This window comes from Meleagris gallopavo, chromosome 10, assembly GCF_905368555.1.
Source record: "Meleagris gallopavo chromosome 10, MGAL_WU_HG_1.1, whole genome shotgun sequence".
NCBI lineage: Eukaryota > Metazoa > Chordata > Aves > Galliformes > Phasianidae > Meleagris > Meleagris gallopavo.
In genome coordinates this window covers 11,590,569-11,607,698 of record NC_139413.1, presented here as the reverse complement: position 1 = coordinate 11,607,698, position 17,130 = coordinate 11,590,569, and the positions used below count along the sequence as shown (strand labels likewise).

At 33.8% G+C, this 17,130-nt stretch overlaps 1 protein-coding gene across 1 annotated transcript in view; it reads left to right on the top strand.

Moving 5' to 3' along the window:
* The first annotated feature begins 4,385 nt into the window (after positions 1 to 4,385).
* LOC104912366 (uncharacterized) overlaps positions 4,386 to 17,130 on the top strand; it is a 54,555-nt gene continuing 41,810 nt past the window's right edge. The window contains exons 1-15 of the mRNA XM_085231822.1: positions 4,386 to 4,721; positions 7,139 to 7,275; positions 7,502 to 7,593; positions 7,848 to 7,956; positions 8,602 to 8,628; positions 8,978 to 9,016; positions 9,702 to 9,746; positions 11,083 to 11,124; positions 12,543 to 12,584; positions 13,482 to 13,517; positions 14,184 to 14,219; positions 15,269 to 15,307; positions 16,003 to 16,020; positions 16,554 to 16,589; positions 17,056 to 17,097. Coding sequence (XP_085087948.1) covers positions 4,532 to 4,721; positions 7,139 to 7,275; positions 7,502 to 7,593; positions 7,848 to 7,956; positions 8,602 to 8,628; positions 8,978 to 9,016; positions 9,702 to 9,746; positions 11,083 to 11,124; positions 12,543 to 12,584; positions 13,482 to 13,517; positions 14,184 to 14,219; positions 15,269 to 15,307; positions 16,003 to 16,020; positions 16,554 to 16,589; positions 17,056 to 17,097 — 930 coding nt within the window. The 5' untranslated portion in view covers positions 4,386 to 4,531. The remainder of the gene's footprint in view (positions 4,722 to 7,138; positions 7,276 to 7,501; positions 7,594 to 7,847; positions 7,957 to 8,601; positions 8,629 to 8,977; positions 9,017 to 9,701; positions 9,747 to 11,082; positions 11,125 to 12,542; positions 12,585 to 13,481; positions 13,518 to 14,183; positions 14,220 to 15,268; positions 15,308 to 16,002; positions 16,021 to 16,553; positions 16,590 to 17,055; positions 17,098 to 17,130) is intronic.

Below are 17,130 nucleotides of genomic sequence, written 5' to 3'. Positions count from 1 at the left end.
TTGGTGTTTACAGCTTTTGGGAGAAACAGTTTACAGCTTTTGGGAACAGTTTGACCTCAAGCACCTCATCACCCTGTGGCTTTTACCCCTGAGCAGAGCTGAGAGCACAAACTCACAGTGCAGGAGCTCTGCCTTTCAATATTCAAATACTTAACGCTGAACAATTAAAGCAGTTTTTCCCCAAGCCAGCGCTCAGCTGACACGTTCTCATAGAGGTGGGTTTGAAAGAACCAAGAGCACGCTGTAATTAACAGACATTGCTGCTGTTTGCGTATATCAGGGAGATAATACTTGCCTGAGTGAGTAGATGATTTCCCTTTTGTGCATCATGTATCGTTTAAAATTTTCACCCATTGTCTGGCAAGGATTCTTCCTCCCAGCTTGCTGGACTTTGACCCCTCTTCCCTGTTGATAAACTAGTTTGAAAAATGAATTGACACACCCTTGGTGCCACAAGTCTAATGTCATTACTCTAAAGAAAAGATATGCATTCCAAACACCAGGGAAGTCCACATGCATACAGCATAGAGTTGATCTGCACTTTCACTGTAGCTTCAGTACATAGCACACTTGGCAATCACAGTTTCACCAGAGCAAGGAAGCCACCACTACTTCAGTCAGCAGATAATTTATGAACTCAAAATTGTCCTTTCAAGTATGGAGATCTTAGAAAGACTTTCTTTTCAGTGTCAGTTTTGGAGTACAGGCAAGTTATTACTGAATGAAGGTCCCATGTTTGATGCAGTGAAAATCCTGTTTGTTTTCGTTTGTTTGTTTGTTTGTTTTTAAATAAATCACAAGCAATAATGTTGTACAGGGGCTGGAAGACCAAGCTTACAACTATCACATTGTAAACGAATGGTCTGAGATTTTACCAGCTTACACAGTACAGTATTTTGTTAGTGCTATAGCCAACATAAGCATACTACTTGTCTTAGCTATGCCTTTTCATAATGTTATCAAGATTGCAGCAATTCATTGCCTGGCATTTGTAAATTTGCCTGCCAAACCCAGTGTTCACTGAATACTCAGTCTTGTGCGTAGCTACAAGGAGAAATAGTTCTGGTGGTTCTGGTCACCCATCAGTATCTGGCTGGTGGTGAAGGCACTGCAATATTTCTGCTTACGTTTAGTCTTTGTAGAGGCCCAAGTGTTTCATACAAGAAAGGTCTTGAACATATACATTTGTAAGATCTCAGCTCTTGGTTTATTTGTCTCTAGTTTCTATCAACTGACATTTCTTTGTTGTGTCATTTGTTTGACTGTTTTGGCAGTATGCTATTGTATTTGTGGTGTGTAGCATGCATTTTCATGACCAGTTATAACATTGGTAAGTTTTGTGGTACAGTAAGGAGTGGAAGATTGTGATCTCTTCCTCAGTAGACAGTAGTAGATAGGAAGTAGTGTCTTTCATAATGAAGTAATATAAATAAAGTAATTAAAGGTGATTAACAACAAAAGAATATAGTTAAATATGCTGATTTTTAAAAATAGATAATGTCCTTCAAATGCCATCAGCATTTTGAATTATAAATATATTTTAAATGCACAAACATGAAGAAATTGAAGAATTTTCATGCGTACAGCTTTAGATTCATGGATTTCATGGTATTCCCTGGTTGAATGAAAGTGTCTGTTATGCATTGTTCTGATTCTGGACTTTTTCTAATCTTCAGCTGAGAGATTATGAAAATACTTACGAAGTCTGTTTAGTTTTCAGTACATGTCAGACACAATAGCTTCAGATCCTTTTTTCAAGAGACACGATAAAACAGCCTCATTTACTATTTGCTATGGAAAAACACTTGGCATTGCTACAATGAATTGAATTTTTCCACGTCTTTTGCAATGAAAAGAAAGGAGTAAGAATGTGAAAAGCTAGCAGCAAGATGCTCTGAGGTCAAACAAAACGACTAGCATAGAATATTTTACTCAAACTGCTCATGAAATATTAGTAAGGCTTTTGTATAGCACAATTTTGCAGATTTTAATCAACATATTAGTTGAGGTTGCCAGTCTTCAGAAGCCTTACCTGTCCCTAATGCCTAATAGTTAAAGGTCAGAGGGGGCATGATTCATGCATGAGGTGTGTTGTCATTGCCCCATCTGGGCAGGAGAGTCCCACCTGCAGTGTCCTAATTTCCAGACAGAGGCACGATTGGCTACATTGGCTCCCCGCCTTGCCAGGGATTGGCCAAGCCAGTCACCTCCTCTCTCTCATCTTGCTGAGCACCCGTGCTCCTGAGCTGCATCTCATCCACGCTGACCTCTGAGGGACCGGAGGATGCCCACACATCAGCGCTTGATTGATAAGGTGTGTTGCTGGGGATGTGGTAGACAGGGCACACCAACTGGTCAGATTTATTCTCAGCGGCTAAAGGCTACGACTTACCAGGAATGTTCAGGAGGAGAAAAGAGAGGAGAAAAATACTCATAAAGAATCAGTTGGAAAGGACATATGGGACCAAATCTTGAACTGTTGGCAGTATAGATATGTCAGGACTGTTGGTTTTTTTTTTCAAATTACACAAAAAGTATTTATCTTATTAATGAAATCCTCTATGTTTAAAGGCTTTTAAAACAACTTTTGTTTCAGTGCAGAAGTTTGCCCAAGGCAAAAACCACCAAAGTGTCTCTTCCCAGGTCCATTAGATTTTGAATGCAGTAGCAAACTAAATACCACTCAGAGATTTAATTGTTGACCTGAAGTCATATTAGACTAAATGAAGAAGAGGATTCTTAATGTAGCATCTCTCAAATGCTGCAGAGATGAGAGTCGTACAGGCTTACGGGAAGGTAAAATTGTATATCTGTGATTTTAAAAAAGAATTAGAATTTTTCCATGTTATGAAGGCAATCAGATAAGAATATTCAGATGGAATCGACCAGGTATACCTGAAAGAATCAGTTATTTTTTCTCATTAAATTAGCTAGAATCTTGAAAATATTTTTTTCCAAGAATTCCATACTTTATTTAATAAATAATTACCATCCACTTTATTTTTTTTAGCATTTTTCTCTTTAAAATATGTAAATTTATGTTGGAAGATACCATAACTTCATTGAATAGGTACTGGAATTCAAGTCTGGTCTTAGAATTTTGTAAAATGCTAACATCTCTTTCTCATCTTATTCTCAGTTCCAAAAGATGACATCATGAGACTTTTAGGGTAGCCCTCTAATTCTTTACACAGACAGCTAATACAAAGAAAAGACAACTCAGCCATTTTTCAGCTGCTTTTGTTTCTGGCTGTATTCTTACCAGAAAAAGGAGAAAGAAGAGGTTTCAGAGAAATTTTCTTTCATGAAGAGTACAGCTCTGGATTTTTCCAATCCCAGCTAAGAACTCTCTGCTTTGAAGTAGAACATCTAATTAAAAATTGATTTTTTCCATCTTAACCATGAGTCAGAGAAAGATTTCAACAACACATACTCTAGTTCATATTAAATCACTGTTTACCACATCTATTAATATAATAGCACCTTCGTACTGTATTTAAAATTTAATTAGAGGTGGATTATGTTAAAATAGTCACAAGAAATTGGACAGCCGCACCCAGCAGACTGTGATAGCAAGACAAAATGCTTACAAGGGTCCTATTTAAATGATATTTTCTTGAGAACTTAGAGAGGGATATGCTCCATCTGCTCTAAAGACATGATAACCAGCATATATAACTTTCCTGATTGCTGCATTTGCTGATTGTGACACCATGCAAACCTTTATCATCTTCTTGTAGGAAATCTTTTAAAGCTTCAGTCTGTTGATTCACAGGCTTTTTAAAAATTAAGTTCACTTCAGAGATAAACGCAAAAATAAATATTTGTTTTGGTGATTTCCACACACACTCTTCCTGGTTATTCTGTTCTTTGTTTTAGTTAGCTCGTACAAAACCGAATGATCTTATGTGTTCATGCACAAGTTAAGATGCACGGGTAGATGTTACGACTTGGATACATCTCATACATTGTGTTTGAAGACCTTACAGTTCTTTGGAAGCATTTATGTTAAACCCTTGAGGAAACAATTGTTTTGGAAAACTGAGAGTTCTCTATGGCATTTAACTGTAGATTTCTTGGCTGTTGTTTGAAGTGGGAGTAGGCAAAGCAATCAAAATAGAGCTTGTTAATCATGGTTGTTGCTACAAAAAACAATTTGAGAGAGCAAGACTTAGATCTTAATTCTTGTATAAAGATCTGGGCTAAATCTGCCAGCTCAACAATGTGGAAGTTTGTGTAAACCCTTTTTGACTCTTAAGCCATAATGCCGTTATGGATTGCTGTCATGTGACCAGAGAATTTAAGATTCAGTTAATAATTCAGTGTTTTAAGATGAAAGCACTCATTCATTTATTGCACTGTTTTGTCAATGTATATACGTACTTTATTTTAATTCATTTTCTTCCAAGTATATGAATGCAACAGAAGCCAAACTATCTACGTTTCTTCTGCTTCCTACTTTGGAGAAGGGCAGGTATTTGTTAGCAACTACTAAAAAGCAGCTGCTATAATCTTTTCTTCTTTTCCACAGATGAGGAGACGCTTCTGCTTAGTTTTTTTGTTCTGTGGGATATTTCTGCCCAGAATCTTTGGTTTTCCACATGCAAATACTTCAATTGATTGTGATTCTCTGTTACCAAACTATGAACCACAGACATCTCCACCACCATATATTATTGCTGTATCTTTTGATAGCTTTGAACCAGGAAATGAAATCCAAGGTAAAATAATCTGAATGACCTAAAGTCTTTGTGTCTTCTAGAACTACCAATCTTAACCAGGATTACCCCATTTCTTTCTTGATGTATCTGATTATTTTTTTTTTATTTCAATCTTATTCATCTGTATTTGAGATGTTTCTTTTTTTAATGTTTCATATTTATATGTGTTTTCACATTTATATCTATATAATTAAAACTATATTCTCAATTTATTTTTTTCTTTTCCCTCTCTGATAACTATATTTTAACTTCATGCTGTAAGTTTTGTGACAGAATTAAAATCCTATAAGACAGCTGGTCAAACTGGACTAATAAATAGTTGCTCTCTAACATCCTGTTTGGGTATTTGCTGTTGTATCAGCTGTGTGCAATGCAAAGAGATCCTAGGGGTGACACTCATGCTGTGAACCTACAAGAAAATAAAAACTCAGGATACTGTCTGTGACAACTCAAGAGTGAAATGCTTTGAGTCATGCTTGTAAGAGTCACATCCCAGATTTTATCAAGTTGCAGGAGGTGGGGCTATTTTGGTTTTTTATCTTCCTAATCTGAGTTAGTCTCTGGACAGCCTTATTTCTCCACACTATGCTGCCATCTCATGGTACTGTCATGCTTTAGTGACGTGAGAGTGCTTCTTTAGTCATTTGGTATAACAAATACAGAAGCAGAAGTGAGTTATAATGTATCACATTTTCATTGTTGGATCTCTGTAGCTCAAAGTAAGCATTGTTCATACCAGTTGCTCTGTTGGGTTTCTATTTTGCCTGATCTCTGTAGCACAGATAGGATTCCATGGCAAATGATAGCTAGGGAGAGGAATGGAGGGCTGGAGTCATATTAAAACTCTCATTCTTGGAAAACCACATTTGAATAATTCCTTTAAGAGTAGGACTGCTGTTTGATTACTGAGAGCTGTTTTTAAAACACTATTGCCAACAGAATGGTGGATGTATTTTAAATGTATGCAGACTGTTCTGTGAGGTTATACAAGATTTATTGTGACTAAGATATTAAATCCCAAATGCTACTAGTCTTGATGTGTTGTTAGACAAAAAAGGCTAAAAACACTTTAGCAGCACATAATTAAGGTTTTTACTCACAGGGTGGTGATGCACTGGAACAGGTTGCCCAGAGAGATTGTGGATGCCCCATCCCTGGAGCCATTCAAGGCCAGCCTGGCTGTGGCTCTGGGCAACCTGTTCTAATAGTTGGGAACCCTGCCCACAGCAGGAGAGTTGAAACTAGATGATCCTTAAGGTCCTTTTCAACCCAGGCCATCATATGATTCTATTGCATCAAGTTGTAAGCATCCCATACTTATTTTCAGTAGGCTGCCCTTCCAATGAGTGTATTGCTCCTATTGCACCTATGGCAGGCCGTATGGCAAAACTTACAGTTGCGTCTGTGCTTCCTTTAAAGTGTTGGATGCCATCCCACCCATGCAGTGTGTTAGGACTGAAATTGATGGCAAATTAAAAGGCTAATTATGCAGGTGTTTTGAAATGTTAAATTGTTAAGATATGATTGATCTCTGCCTTGACTGTCATTCCCAGTTTATCTATTCTTATCTACTGACATAATTTTTAAGGAGTACCACGCATCTACATCGCAAAAAGGATCGCTCTGACTTTATTTGTGAAAGTGCCTAATACTGGCATTACCTGAGCACATTTATAATACATCATAGCAATTCTGATATTGCTTCTTAAAACTTAGTTTCAGTTTGGATATTCATAATGTGGAACTGCTCTTTTCTGCAGTTTCTGTGTTTTCCATTTCAGTTCCTTCAGCAGTAAAATTGTGTATAATTACTGATTTTTCATTTTAAACTAGGAGAGACAAATTGTCTAGCTTTTATTTTTTCCAGTTGTAATATATCGAAAAAAGAAGGTTCTGCAATTCAAACTAGGCAAATGTTGTTTTTGTTTGTTTGTTTGTTTTGTTTTAAAAAAGAGGTAGAAAAAATGCAATTTCCTTTCTCAATTTTGACTTTTTGTGGGTCTAATTAGGCAGAAAATAAATAACATTCTGGTCATCAGGACCATCATTCAGTATTCTGGTATGCAGGGGAGCAAATCCAATTAATAAGAAAGGTCTAGTCATTTAGTAGAGCAGAATTACTTTTTAAAATTGTCAGTAATTTTCCCATTATTTTCCCATTACTTTCTAATAGACTTATTTACACTCAAATGCTTCTTGGAACTTCTTTCTTTGCCTTTGTTGTCAGTCTTGACAATCAACGAGAACTGTAATAAGTCTTAATTTTCTTTTAAGGACTATAAAAGATTGTAACTTTTAAAAAGAAGTTAACTTCTGTACATTGTCATGTTCTGGAAGGGGGGAAATTAAATGTTAAACATTAAAGTGGTTTTGATAACATATGAAACTTAAATTTCTCAAAATGTCTGTTATCACAGTGACCCTAGAAGCCCTCAAAGATGTTGGGTTTAAAGAATTTAATCTACAAGCTCGAGAAATAGGAGGAGATGTTCCTGTTGGTACTTTTAAAATTACAGATCCAAACACAAAAGGCTTGGCATGTCATAACATCACGGTACGTGTTCACTCTTGACAGAAGTTTTAATGGCAGAAGATATTTATCAACAGATAAAATACATTTAAAAATGTAGATTTTTCTTGAGAAAGACTCATGAAAACTTAACATAACAATTACCTGACAATCATTAGAAGGACATCAGCATTACCTAATGTAGTAAAGACAGTTACCCAAGTATAGATAAAAATCACTTTTCTCTTATATAATTTCTTTTTAATTGTAGAATTCAGCAGTAAGTCATACAAATTCTGATCTGAAGCAGAAAATTACGACAACATGGATTGCTCCAAATGATGTTAGAGATCTTCAGTTCATGTAAATAATATTTCTTTTTCTTTGCCTTTAAAATTTATTTCTATGTGGATTCTGACATCCTTTTTGTCACAATCATTTTTGTTTCACAGTTTGTCATAAATGCTCTGGAAAATGATTCTGTTCTTTTCAAACTTCTCCATGGCTCTCAAAATTGATATAGATTATCTTGACTGAGGGAGGAAAAAAAAGCGTTTATTGCTATTTTATTCTGAAGGTTTTTTGTTAAAAGATAAATTGTTTTATTTTCTTTGCAGTGCAACTGTTGTTCAAGATCTAGAGAAATATTGGGTTGGAATTGAAAGCAAAACTCTCACATCCACGCATTCTAAGTCAGTTAATGGGACAGAAAAAAATAAAAGGAAGGTAAGTTTTGAGTTCATTGACATACTAGAAATTTCTACAGTCAGTTAAAATGTCTCTGACTTGATGTAAGGTGTACATTTGGTATCATGTATTCATTAAGATGACCATAATCATCAGATATTTTCAATGCTTTTAACTGCCTAATTCTCTTACTAAATTGACAAAAAAATTAAAGTGAATAGTTCTATCTCCCATAGAAGCATGGAAGCAAATAATCTAGTTATCAAAATAATACACAGCATAGAAAAAAAGGAAAGGTGGTGATAAAAAGGACTCTGCTTTTCTTTTGGTGTGTACATTCCTGCTGCCTCTGTTCCTGGAACTATAGCCATAAGTAAATATTCTTACAAATTTATTTGCTCATTTATTTATTATGGACCGGAAATTGTTTATATTAAGCATCTTGAACAAGATAAGCAGCTTAAGTAAACAAAATATTTTCAAATCTGTAATGTTGTAATGATTGGAGCAGCCCTGATTTATGTCATCTTGTGATTTAACTCTGATTAAACACTTACTCTACTGTCTTTCGCCTCACCAAATGTTTTTCTTACTTCATATAATAATCTTTTTTTTCCTTAGTTTGAAATAATTTGTAACTGTTTCCTCTTTTTTCCTTTTTTTTTTTTTTTTTTTTTTTCCCAGGTTATGATAGAAATTGAATGCAGCAAGGTAAGAACAAATTATTTACAATTTCACAGTTTCAGTTAACTCAGTTTTAGGATTCCTGTCTTCCTGATCCAGTTATTTCATAGTTGCAGCATGAAGGTTTTATCATAGTATCCACGTTATTTTCCTAGAGAGAACTTTACATTTTTGTACTTAATTTTGAAAGTATTTTAGTGAGATAATGTTAAATATCAAATGAGATTATTACAACAGGTAAGGTATTATAAGCAATCAAGAACTGACTTTTTTACTCAGGCCACAAATGTGAATTCAGTTTAGTTCCCTTTTAGAAATAACTCGGTGTTAGTAAAAGAATCATCAAACAGTAACTTGAATCTGTAATTTCTTACAGCGTGGAGGGACATACACCAGACAAGGTGGATGTGTTGTGGTAGGTATTATTTTTGTAAAGATATCAATTTATTGCTAATTGTTTTAAAAGAAAAAAAACAGTAAGGTGTGTGGATGTGAGTATATACATATGTGTATACATATATATATGTACGTATATACATACATATATATAAACCTAAACAAAAGCTACTTCTCAACGCATCTTTATCCCTTTGTGGTTCAATTTATTTTTGCCCTGTCTATCTTGATAGTTGTACTACTTCTTTGTTTATGCATCTTTTTAATATTGTTTATTTTAATGGTTCTAAAGCATCATACTCTTCAAATCATCATATAGATATATACAGCCTATTAATTTTTTTCCCAGAATATTGTCATTCAGCTCAGTGAAAAAACCTCTTTCACTTCTTTCCCTCCTCACAGAAAACATGCCCTGCATTTTCATAGTGCCTAATGATTACGTAGTCATATCACTAAAAGGTTTTCCTTTGAATGTTGCATAATTTGACACTATTTAATGATCTTTCCAGTTGAGACCTGCTTCTCAATGATGGATATTAAAGATCTCTGAAATAATTATAATAGTATTGAAGGAATGAAGTCACAGTAAAACTACTTCATGTTTTCTCCTTTTTCTCACAAAGTAGATCTTTCTTTCATGAAAGTACTTTATATGAAAATCAATTTCCTTGAATGAAAGTAACACTTTGATTTCTTTACAGGTTCAACCTTCCGGTTCCTCTCAGAGCAGCTATTCTAGTGGTCAGGTAAAGATCCCAATTTCAAAGGTTTGTACATTCTCCTTCAGTAACCTTGAACAAATAAACACTACTAAGGTGATACAATGTCTCTAGTTAACAGAAGGCCAAAGTTGTTCTTCTAGTAAAATGTGCAGTATCTGGACTAGGCTGCGCTGTCAAACTCAATAGTTTGCTGACAGCATTTTGACCTATTAGCTGTTTCACCACCTCTGATTTCAAGCATTAATCAAATTTACTGAGCATTAACCTGATCCACTGGAGAAGGAGAAGTTTCTTCGATATTTCTATAGGATTCCTACCTGTGTTTATGCATGTTCATCCAAATACAAACTTTGTACATCCAAATTTTAGAGACATCTGGTATAATGAAAATGTACTCATTATTAATTAATTTGTTGGGCATTTTGCTAATTTCATGTTTTGGTAATCAAAATAAAAGGAGCGACTGTACTTTCACAGTCTTCTCTACAATTTGCAAAATTTCTCAAAATTTTGTGAGATATTTGTGCGTATATTAAAATGCCAGTATAATGTCTACATCACTTGTTTCACAGGTTTATATTTGCAGTTGAATGTTCAGGGATTTCATTGCCTGGTTAGCCTTTTAAAACTTCTGAAATAAGTACATCTGTATTCTTGCTGTTGACTTGAACTTTTTCAATCAGATGAGAATGATTGTGTTTTTAGTTAATAATCTGTACTACCACTACATGCCTGTTTGTATTGTCAAATGCTTTCTGACATGTCTCTAAATTTCTTGAACTGAGCTTCCCAAGGATATATTTCTAACTACTTACCGGTAATTATATTTATTAGTGAATTATCTGGTAAATTTGTCCATTTCCATTACTTGTAAGAGGAGTTACCAGACTCGGAGAGATGACTTTGATTTATATGCTAACTTTAGACTTTTCTTCATTGCATTTCTTTCATTTGTAATACGTTCTCTTTTCTAAAGGCTATCTTTTCCATCTTGTCATATAATTGCCTGAAGTTGTTATTTTTATTCTAAAATATGAGTCATTTAGTATAACGACTCATGGACTTTGAAAGGCTGCCTGACCAATGACAGTGTTATATGAAATCCAGAAGATGGCTAATGTTTCATAGTAAAATAAGTGTTCCAGACAGTTGTGATTGAACAGGTAACTTCTGTATTTCCTTGTCCCACAGGACAAGTTGTTTGTGCACGTTGTCAGCTGCTTGGCTTTTTGTGCCATAAACAACAGGAGTTTTTCTGTTGTTTTTTCTTTTTTTTTCTGACCAAACTTTTCTGCCTTTTTTTTTTTTTTTTTAAACATAGGAATAACTTATGTTTGGTGTTTTTTTTTTTTTTCTTCAGAGTGGAACAGTCTACACAATAAGCAAGAGTGGATGTGTCCCAGTAAGAACTGTTCTCATATTTACTGTATTGTAGCTGATGTAACTATATTTATAGAAACTTAAATTATGTTATTTATGTAAGTAATCTCTAGAAATTTCTGTTTCAAAAGGAAAATAATGGAGAAAGCTAGAAGAAGATAAGTGTTATGGTTTATTCAGTGGTATGAAGTAGTTGAGAAACTGGGATATTACGAAGCTTTATAGAAATGTATGGTTTTAGTGGAAAAAGAGGGCTGGAAGGGTTACTTCTTGCACTGAAGGGTTATTGTTTTGAACTAAAGTAATGCTCATCAGACAAGTTCTCTGTTTTCCCCTTCTACCTAAGACAAAACTGGTTGAAATTGGTCTACACATTCTAAATTCGTCATACAGATATCTACAATAACTAAGGCCATTTCATCTCACCTGTGGCATGGGCACTTGTGAATTTATTAATTCTTTCAGAAATCAATCAAAGATGGCAGAGTGCTGTAACATGTTGCTGACTAGCTCAAACACTTCTCAGAAGCATTTGTATCAAGATGATGACTGGTCATACAGGCTAAAATATTTTTATGCCAAATAATGGAAATTTTGATTTCCTTTCAGCATTTACAAAATAAGATCTTTATTTTTCAATTTTTCAAAGTGACTTTGTTCAAAAGTTCTCTCAATATATTAAAAAAAAAAAAAAAAGAGGAGAAAACTTGGAAGGTAAATGAAATACTGAAATTAACTCTTTATGTCAATGACAGTTATATTCTTGTTTATCATATTATGGCTATTGTAGTTGTAATGCTCAGCGCTCATAGTACAGTAGTTGAGACTGCTCAGCACCAATAAGGACAGTGTTTCCAAAAGTGTGAAATGTTCATGTCATTTCTTCTTGTAAAACAAAGTAAATTTTGGAGTGTATTGGAGTTGTACAAAAGAAAATCAGAATTACAGTTTTGTGAGAGTTGTGTTTATTAATAATAGGAGACTTGCTTTATAAGGGGAACTATTACTATTTATGCTGGACTTTGTTATTTTTATATTTCATTGTCTCTGAATAAGGAAAGAGTTAACTTTTCCTTATATTTAGTTTCAGATTCCTAATTTTCCCATCTTCCTGTAGGTATATATTACGCGGTCAATGTTTGAATTGCAAGCATTTTTTTAAATCCTTACCACTTATTTCTATTAAAGTAATTTCCTGATAGTGTGAGTTTTAAAATATTTCTTGAATTCCACTATATGTTCCCTAATATGTAAAGTGATAGTGTGCATTGCTCTTACCTATGATGTGTGGGTGTTCACACATTAACAGTATTCTCCTTATCATCTGTTCTTTACAAATTCCATGCAAGGATCAGTTAAAACTGAGATTGTCTGAAGCATCTCTTTTGCTGTAAGCTAAATATGGCAGAGAAATAACTACTTGGTCTGTTTTCTTCCTAGGGAGGTGCTGCCAATGCATATAGCCAGAATGCGTGTAAAGATGTAAGCTGCTTATAAGTTTACTTATTTTTACTTATATTTTTTTGTTTATTTATTTACTAATTACTTATTACTATGCTTATTATGCTTATTAACTCACCTCCTCATTGCAGATTGCAGTACATTTACTTATGCAGAGGTAGATTATTTTTCCTAAACATATTAAAGAAAATGTTGGTGACATCAGGTACTATTCTGAAACTCATAACAAGAATTAAAAGTATTACTCATTCACTGTCTCAATGAAATCTTTTTAGTCTACCAAAATTTCAGAATTCCTTCTTAGTTCTTAATGCGTGTGATCTGTTAGTTCAGATATTGCATAGTAAGTCCTATAATTTTTCTTAAACAATCTTTGTGTTTAAATCCAACAACTCTATATTGGGATATGAATGTAATCTATATCATTTCTTTCCTTCTCTGTTTAGGGGAAAAAAGCATTTTTAAATCTAACTTACTTTCCATTTTAAAAATAATGAAAGGATGTAAAGAGTCTGTCAGAAATACGATACGTTTTATACTGCCTGTTTTGAAATGAAACCTTAGCTAAGGAAACCACACAATCATGTGCTTAACTTTAGGTATAAGATTTGTTATTCTAACTCTGGAATATTAAATTATTATTATACTTATTAAATTATTATATTTGTGTAATATGCAAGTGTAAACTTCATTTGTGATTGAGTAACATTAGTTTTGTGACTATTAGAATGCTTGAAAAATTTTACTGCTGTAATCGTCAAGCAATTTCAGAATAATTTTGTGTTGCCCTTGATTTGTTAAGTATTTAAAATTAAGTTCACTTGAAGTGTAAATACTCTAAGGAGAAAAGCAATGGCTTCAGGATGTAGTTAACCAATGATTGTGGAAATAAAGAACTGACTTATATTTTGTTTTCAGAGTGCATCCTCATATGGCAGTCTTACCTACGGCCAGGTAACTATGTACTCTCCAGCATGCTTTCATTTTCAGCATACTAAGCAGCTGCAGTCAACTTCTACTGAATAATAATAAAATATATGGAAGGGAAGAAGGATCTTCAAATAGTTATGTATTTTTATATCTGGAAATGACTTCAACAAACAATTTACACATTCAGAGCACACTGTGATATCACACCTGCTAGAAGATATTTACCTTTGTTTTGTGACTCTTGCCTATGCAATTGTGTTTGTGGTTTGATAAAAGAAGAATTTGCACATTATGTAATGCTCCATTTGAAACATTTGTATTCTTATGGCGTTTCCTATTTATACCAGCTTGTGTTTCAACAGTAGATTATTTTTTCAGTGGCTGTTTTATTGATTTTTCTTGCTTTTTTTTTTTTGATGAAGGTAAAAGTGATTCATTTTTTTTCTACCAGCAGTTACTTTTATTACAAACAAACTTTTTAGTGTTTGAAAAAGAAATAAAAAAAGTATCTTATTTCTGTTGTTCATTTGTCAGTTACCTGTACATTCTTATTTTCCTTCAAAATGTTATTTTGTTTAGGAATCTAGGGAAATACTGTAATTATCTGTAACATTCTTGTGCAAGATAATGCTGTATGTAATTTGTCAAAAACTTACCTAAGCAAAATATGTCTTTGTGTATTCTTTACAGTCTGTTCCTGCAAGTAGTTCAGATTCCGGTAAGAAGGTAAGTGTGCCTTTTCTTTTTAATTCAAAGGAGAAAGAATTCATACAGGTGTAACTTGGCACGAATCCTTTTATTTTAGTGGTACTATTAAAAATTTTTTATTTGTATAATTGGAATCTGTTTGATTCCTCATTGCCATATAGTGCTTCTCTGTGCAGCAGTGGCTTTTGTTGACAGTTGACTTAGCTGTATCTAAAACGTTAAAATTTGACAATTTTTTATGGAGATTTTTTAGTTTAAGAAATAAGGTTTTTAAGATTACAGATTGTGTAATGATTTTTAAGATAAGTCTGAGGAAATGAAATCAATAAGAATTCATGTATTTGACTCTTAATATTTACACAGACTATTCCTCTCAGTCCATTCCCCAGAAAGCTCAGAGCTATGACTAGTAAACATATACTGTGACCATTTGTCTTCACAGTTGATTTTTTCCATTTAAATTTCCTCTTTGTTTCAAATTGTACTGATATTTTTGGATAATTTACATTTCAAAAAATTCTGCCTGCTTTATGTTGGAATTCCTTACTTGTGATAGCATCAGCTCTTCCTTTCTACACCACTGAATGATACTGTTTTCAGTTAAAAAAAGAAAAGCTTCTGATCAGAAAACATGAATACCTAAGCAGAAGACACTACTATTGCATTCAAAGTTATTAAAAAAAATGAAGCCAATATTAATACTTCCTATAGTGAAACACTGAATATAGACTGAATTGGTCTTCCATCTCTTGGTGGGCAGTAGAAACGTCATATATATGTGTATAAGCCAGTGGATGTAGTACATTACAGCCTTTACAGCTGAGTCACTGTCTGAATGGAAGCAAGTTTCCTTATGCTCTTGTGTATACCTTGTATACATTCTTCTTTCATTGGTAGTGCACATTAAGAATTTTTGTTAAAAACAGTACTACTTTTTAAAGGTGATCATCCGTAGTATTATTATCTATGCTTGTAAATTTAGAGAATTCAACATTTTTTGTTTTTCTAACATATTTAAAGAAAGCCTGTGATAAGTAAACAAACAGCTTTCTCCATTCTGTCTGCAGGTAGTGATCATTCCCAACAGCAACCCGTTTCCGCCTGTGGTAAGCAGTTTCTCTCTACCACTCTCAAAGTTTTGACTCAAAAAACATTTAAATAGCTTCATGTTTTAATTTGTCAGAATGATGTCTCATGCATATGGAGACAAATCTTTGTCACACAGGGTTTATCCTGGGATCATAATTACTTTTGGGGAAAGACAATAGTGAGATAGTAACTGCATCTACATGAGATGACAGGCCAAGTAGTTGACCTGAGTCATGATTCTATGATTGCTATTACCACTTCCAGAGATATTTGATTAAGTTCAGATTCCACGAGTCTCGATATATATAACATCCATGTTCCTGAATAGTTTTGATTTTCTGCTTCCACCGCAATTTTTTTTGTAAATTCACTTCTATTCTTGTTTTTAAAGTAGTAAATTTCCATTTCACTTACTGGCTCATAATCAGCCAAAATAAAGTTTTACTGTAATGTGGTTAAAGTGAGTTTGTATGTCAAAATTGATACATATGTGTGTGTGTTTTTTTTTTTTTTTCTGATATCCTCTTCCTACTCAAACTTGTTCCAACCTGAATGAATATTAAAATCAATTATTAATCTATTATCTTCCTATATCTTTCTTCCATGTTTGGTCATGTATTGCACCAAAAAGACAGGGACCTTTTTATGCTGCAAAATATTGCTTAGACAAACCTTTGTGCAGAATACTTAAGATTTTTGTTTTCATTTGCAGCGTCATACTTATCCCCAGGTAAGCATACTTTTTTTTTTTTTTTTAAATGATTTCTCTAACAGTGACAAATGCCTTGTGGGGTCAAACCTGTTACTTTGAAATGGTGTCTACTACCCATTTAAGTTTGTCCCTCATAACCCAAAACTGATCACAGTAATTGACTTAGAAACTGAATTCAGGTATGTGTTGATGTACAGGTGATTATGAGGTATTTGAGTGGTGATAATGTCTCAGCTTCACTCACCCAATTTGGAAAAACTGAGCTAACTGGTACTGCAAAAATCTGTAGCCTGTGCTCTTTCAAGGGCTCTTTTAGAAGAAGATTTAGGCATAGGAAATTACTTCAGTAGTGTTGGGCTCCTTCCCCTTCTGAGCTGAGGGTAAACTAGTTTATCTAGTTTTTAAACTAGTTTAGTACTGTGTTTTCAGAATACAATGCTTAGTACATCATATGTGCTCCCCTTTCCTTTATTATCCTAAGCAAAGTAGTAGAACCAGAAATTTTCTGTTTGACAAATCAAATTTATTTTCTTTCCTGTTCTGTTTTACAGAGTTTGGGCAATTCTGCTACTAAGATCGTGGTACAGGTAGATGTTCTTTCTTCATGGTCTTTGTGCTTTATCTCAAACTCTGCCTCAGTAAACTATGCAATGACTCATCTATTTGGGGATAAATGAATATGGATATTTTAAATCAGTGGTACACAAACTACAGTGATAAAGTAGATGTGTTTCTGTAGTTAAAGAAAAGTGAGTATTCTTTTTGGTTGTTGATCAACAATCATTGCAACTGCGTTGTGTAAGTACAAAACATGAAAGCCTCTGTATTTTAATTTCCCAGAAATACCACAAAATGACGTAATTATATAAATAATTGTCATTGTGAAGTATCTTTGTATGCTGAAGTATTTATCACTGTAGCACATTGAGATGGCATAAATAAAGCAAGGAAAGACATAAACTTACTGTCCTGTAGTTTTAAAAATAGCTTTTTAGTCATGGTACATAAGCAATTCCTCTTTAAAATGAATAACGTTATTTTTTTCCTGTATAGAGTGGACAAAAGCAGCAAAGCAGCGGTGCTACTTATGTTCGGGTAGGTGAGATTAAAAAGGAGTAGATGCCTCTA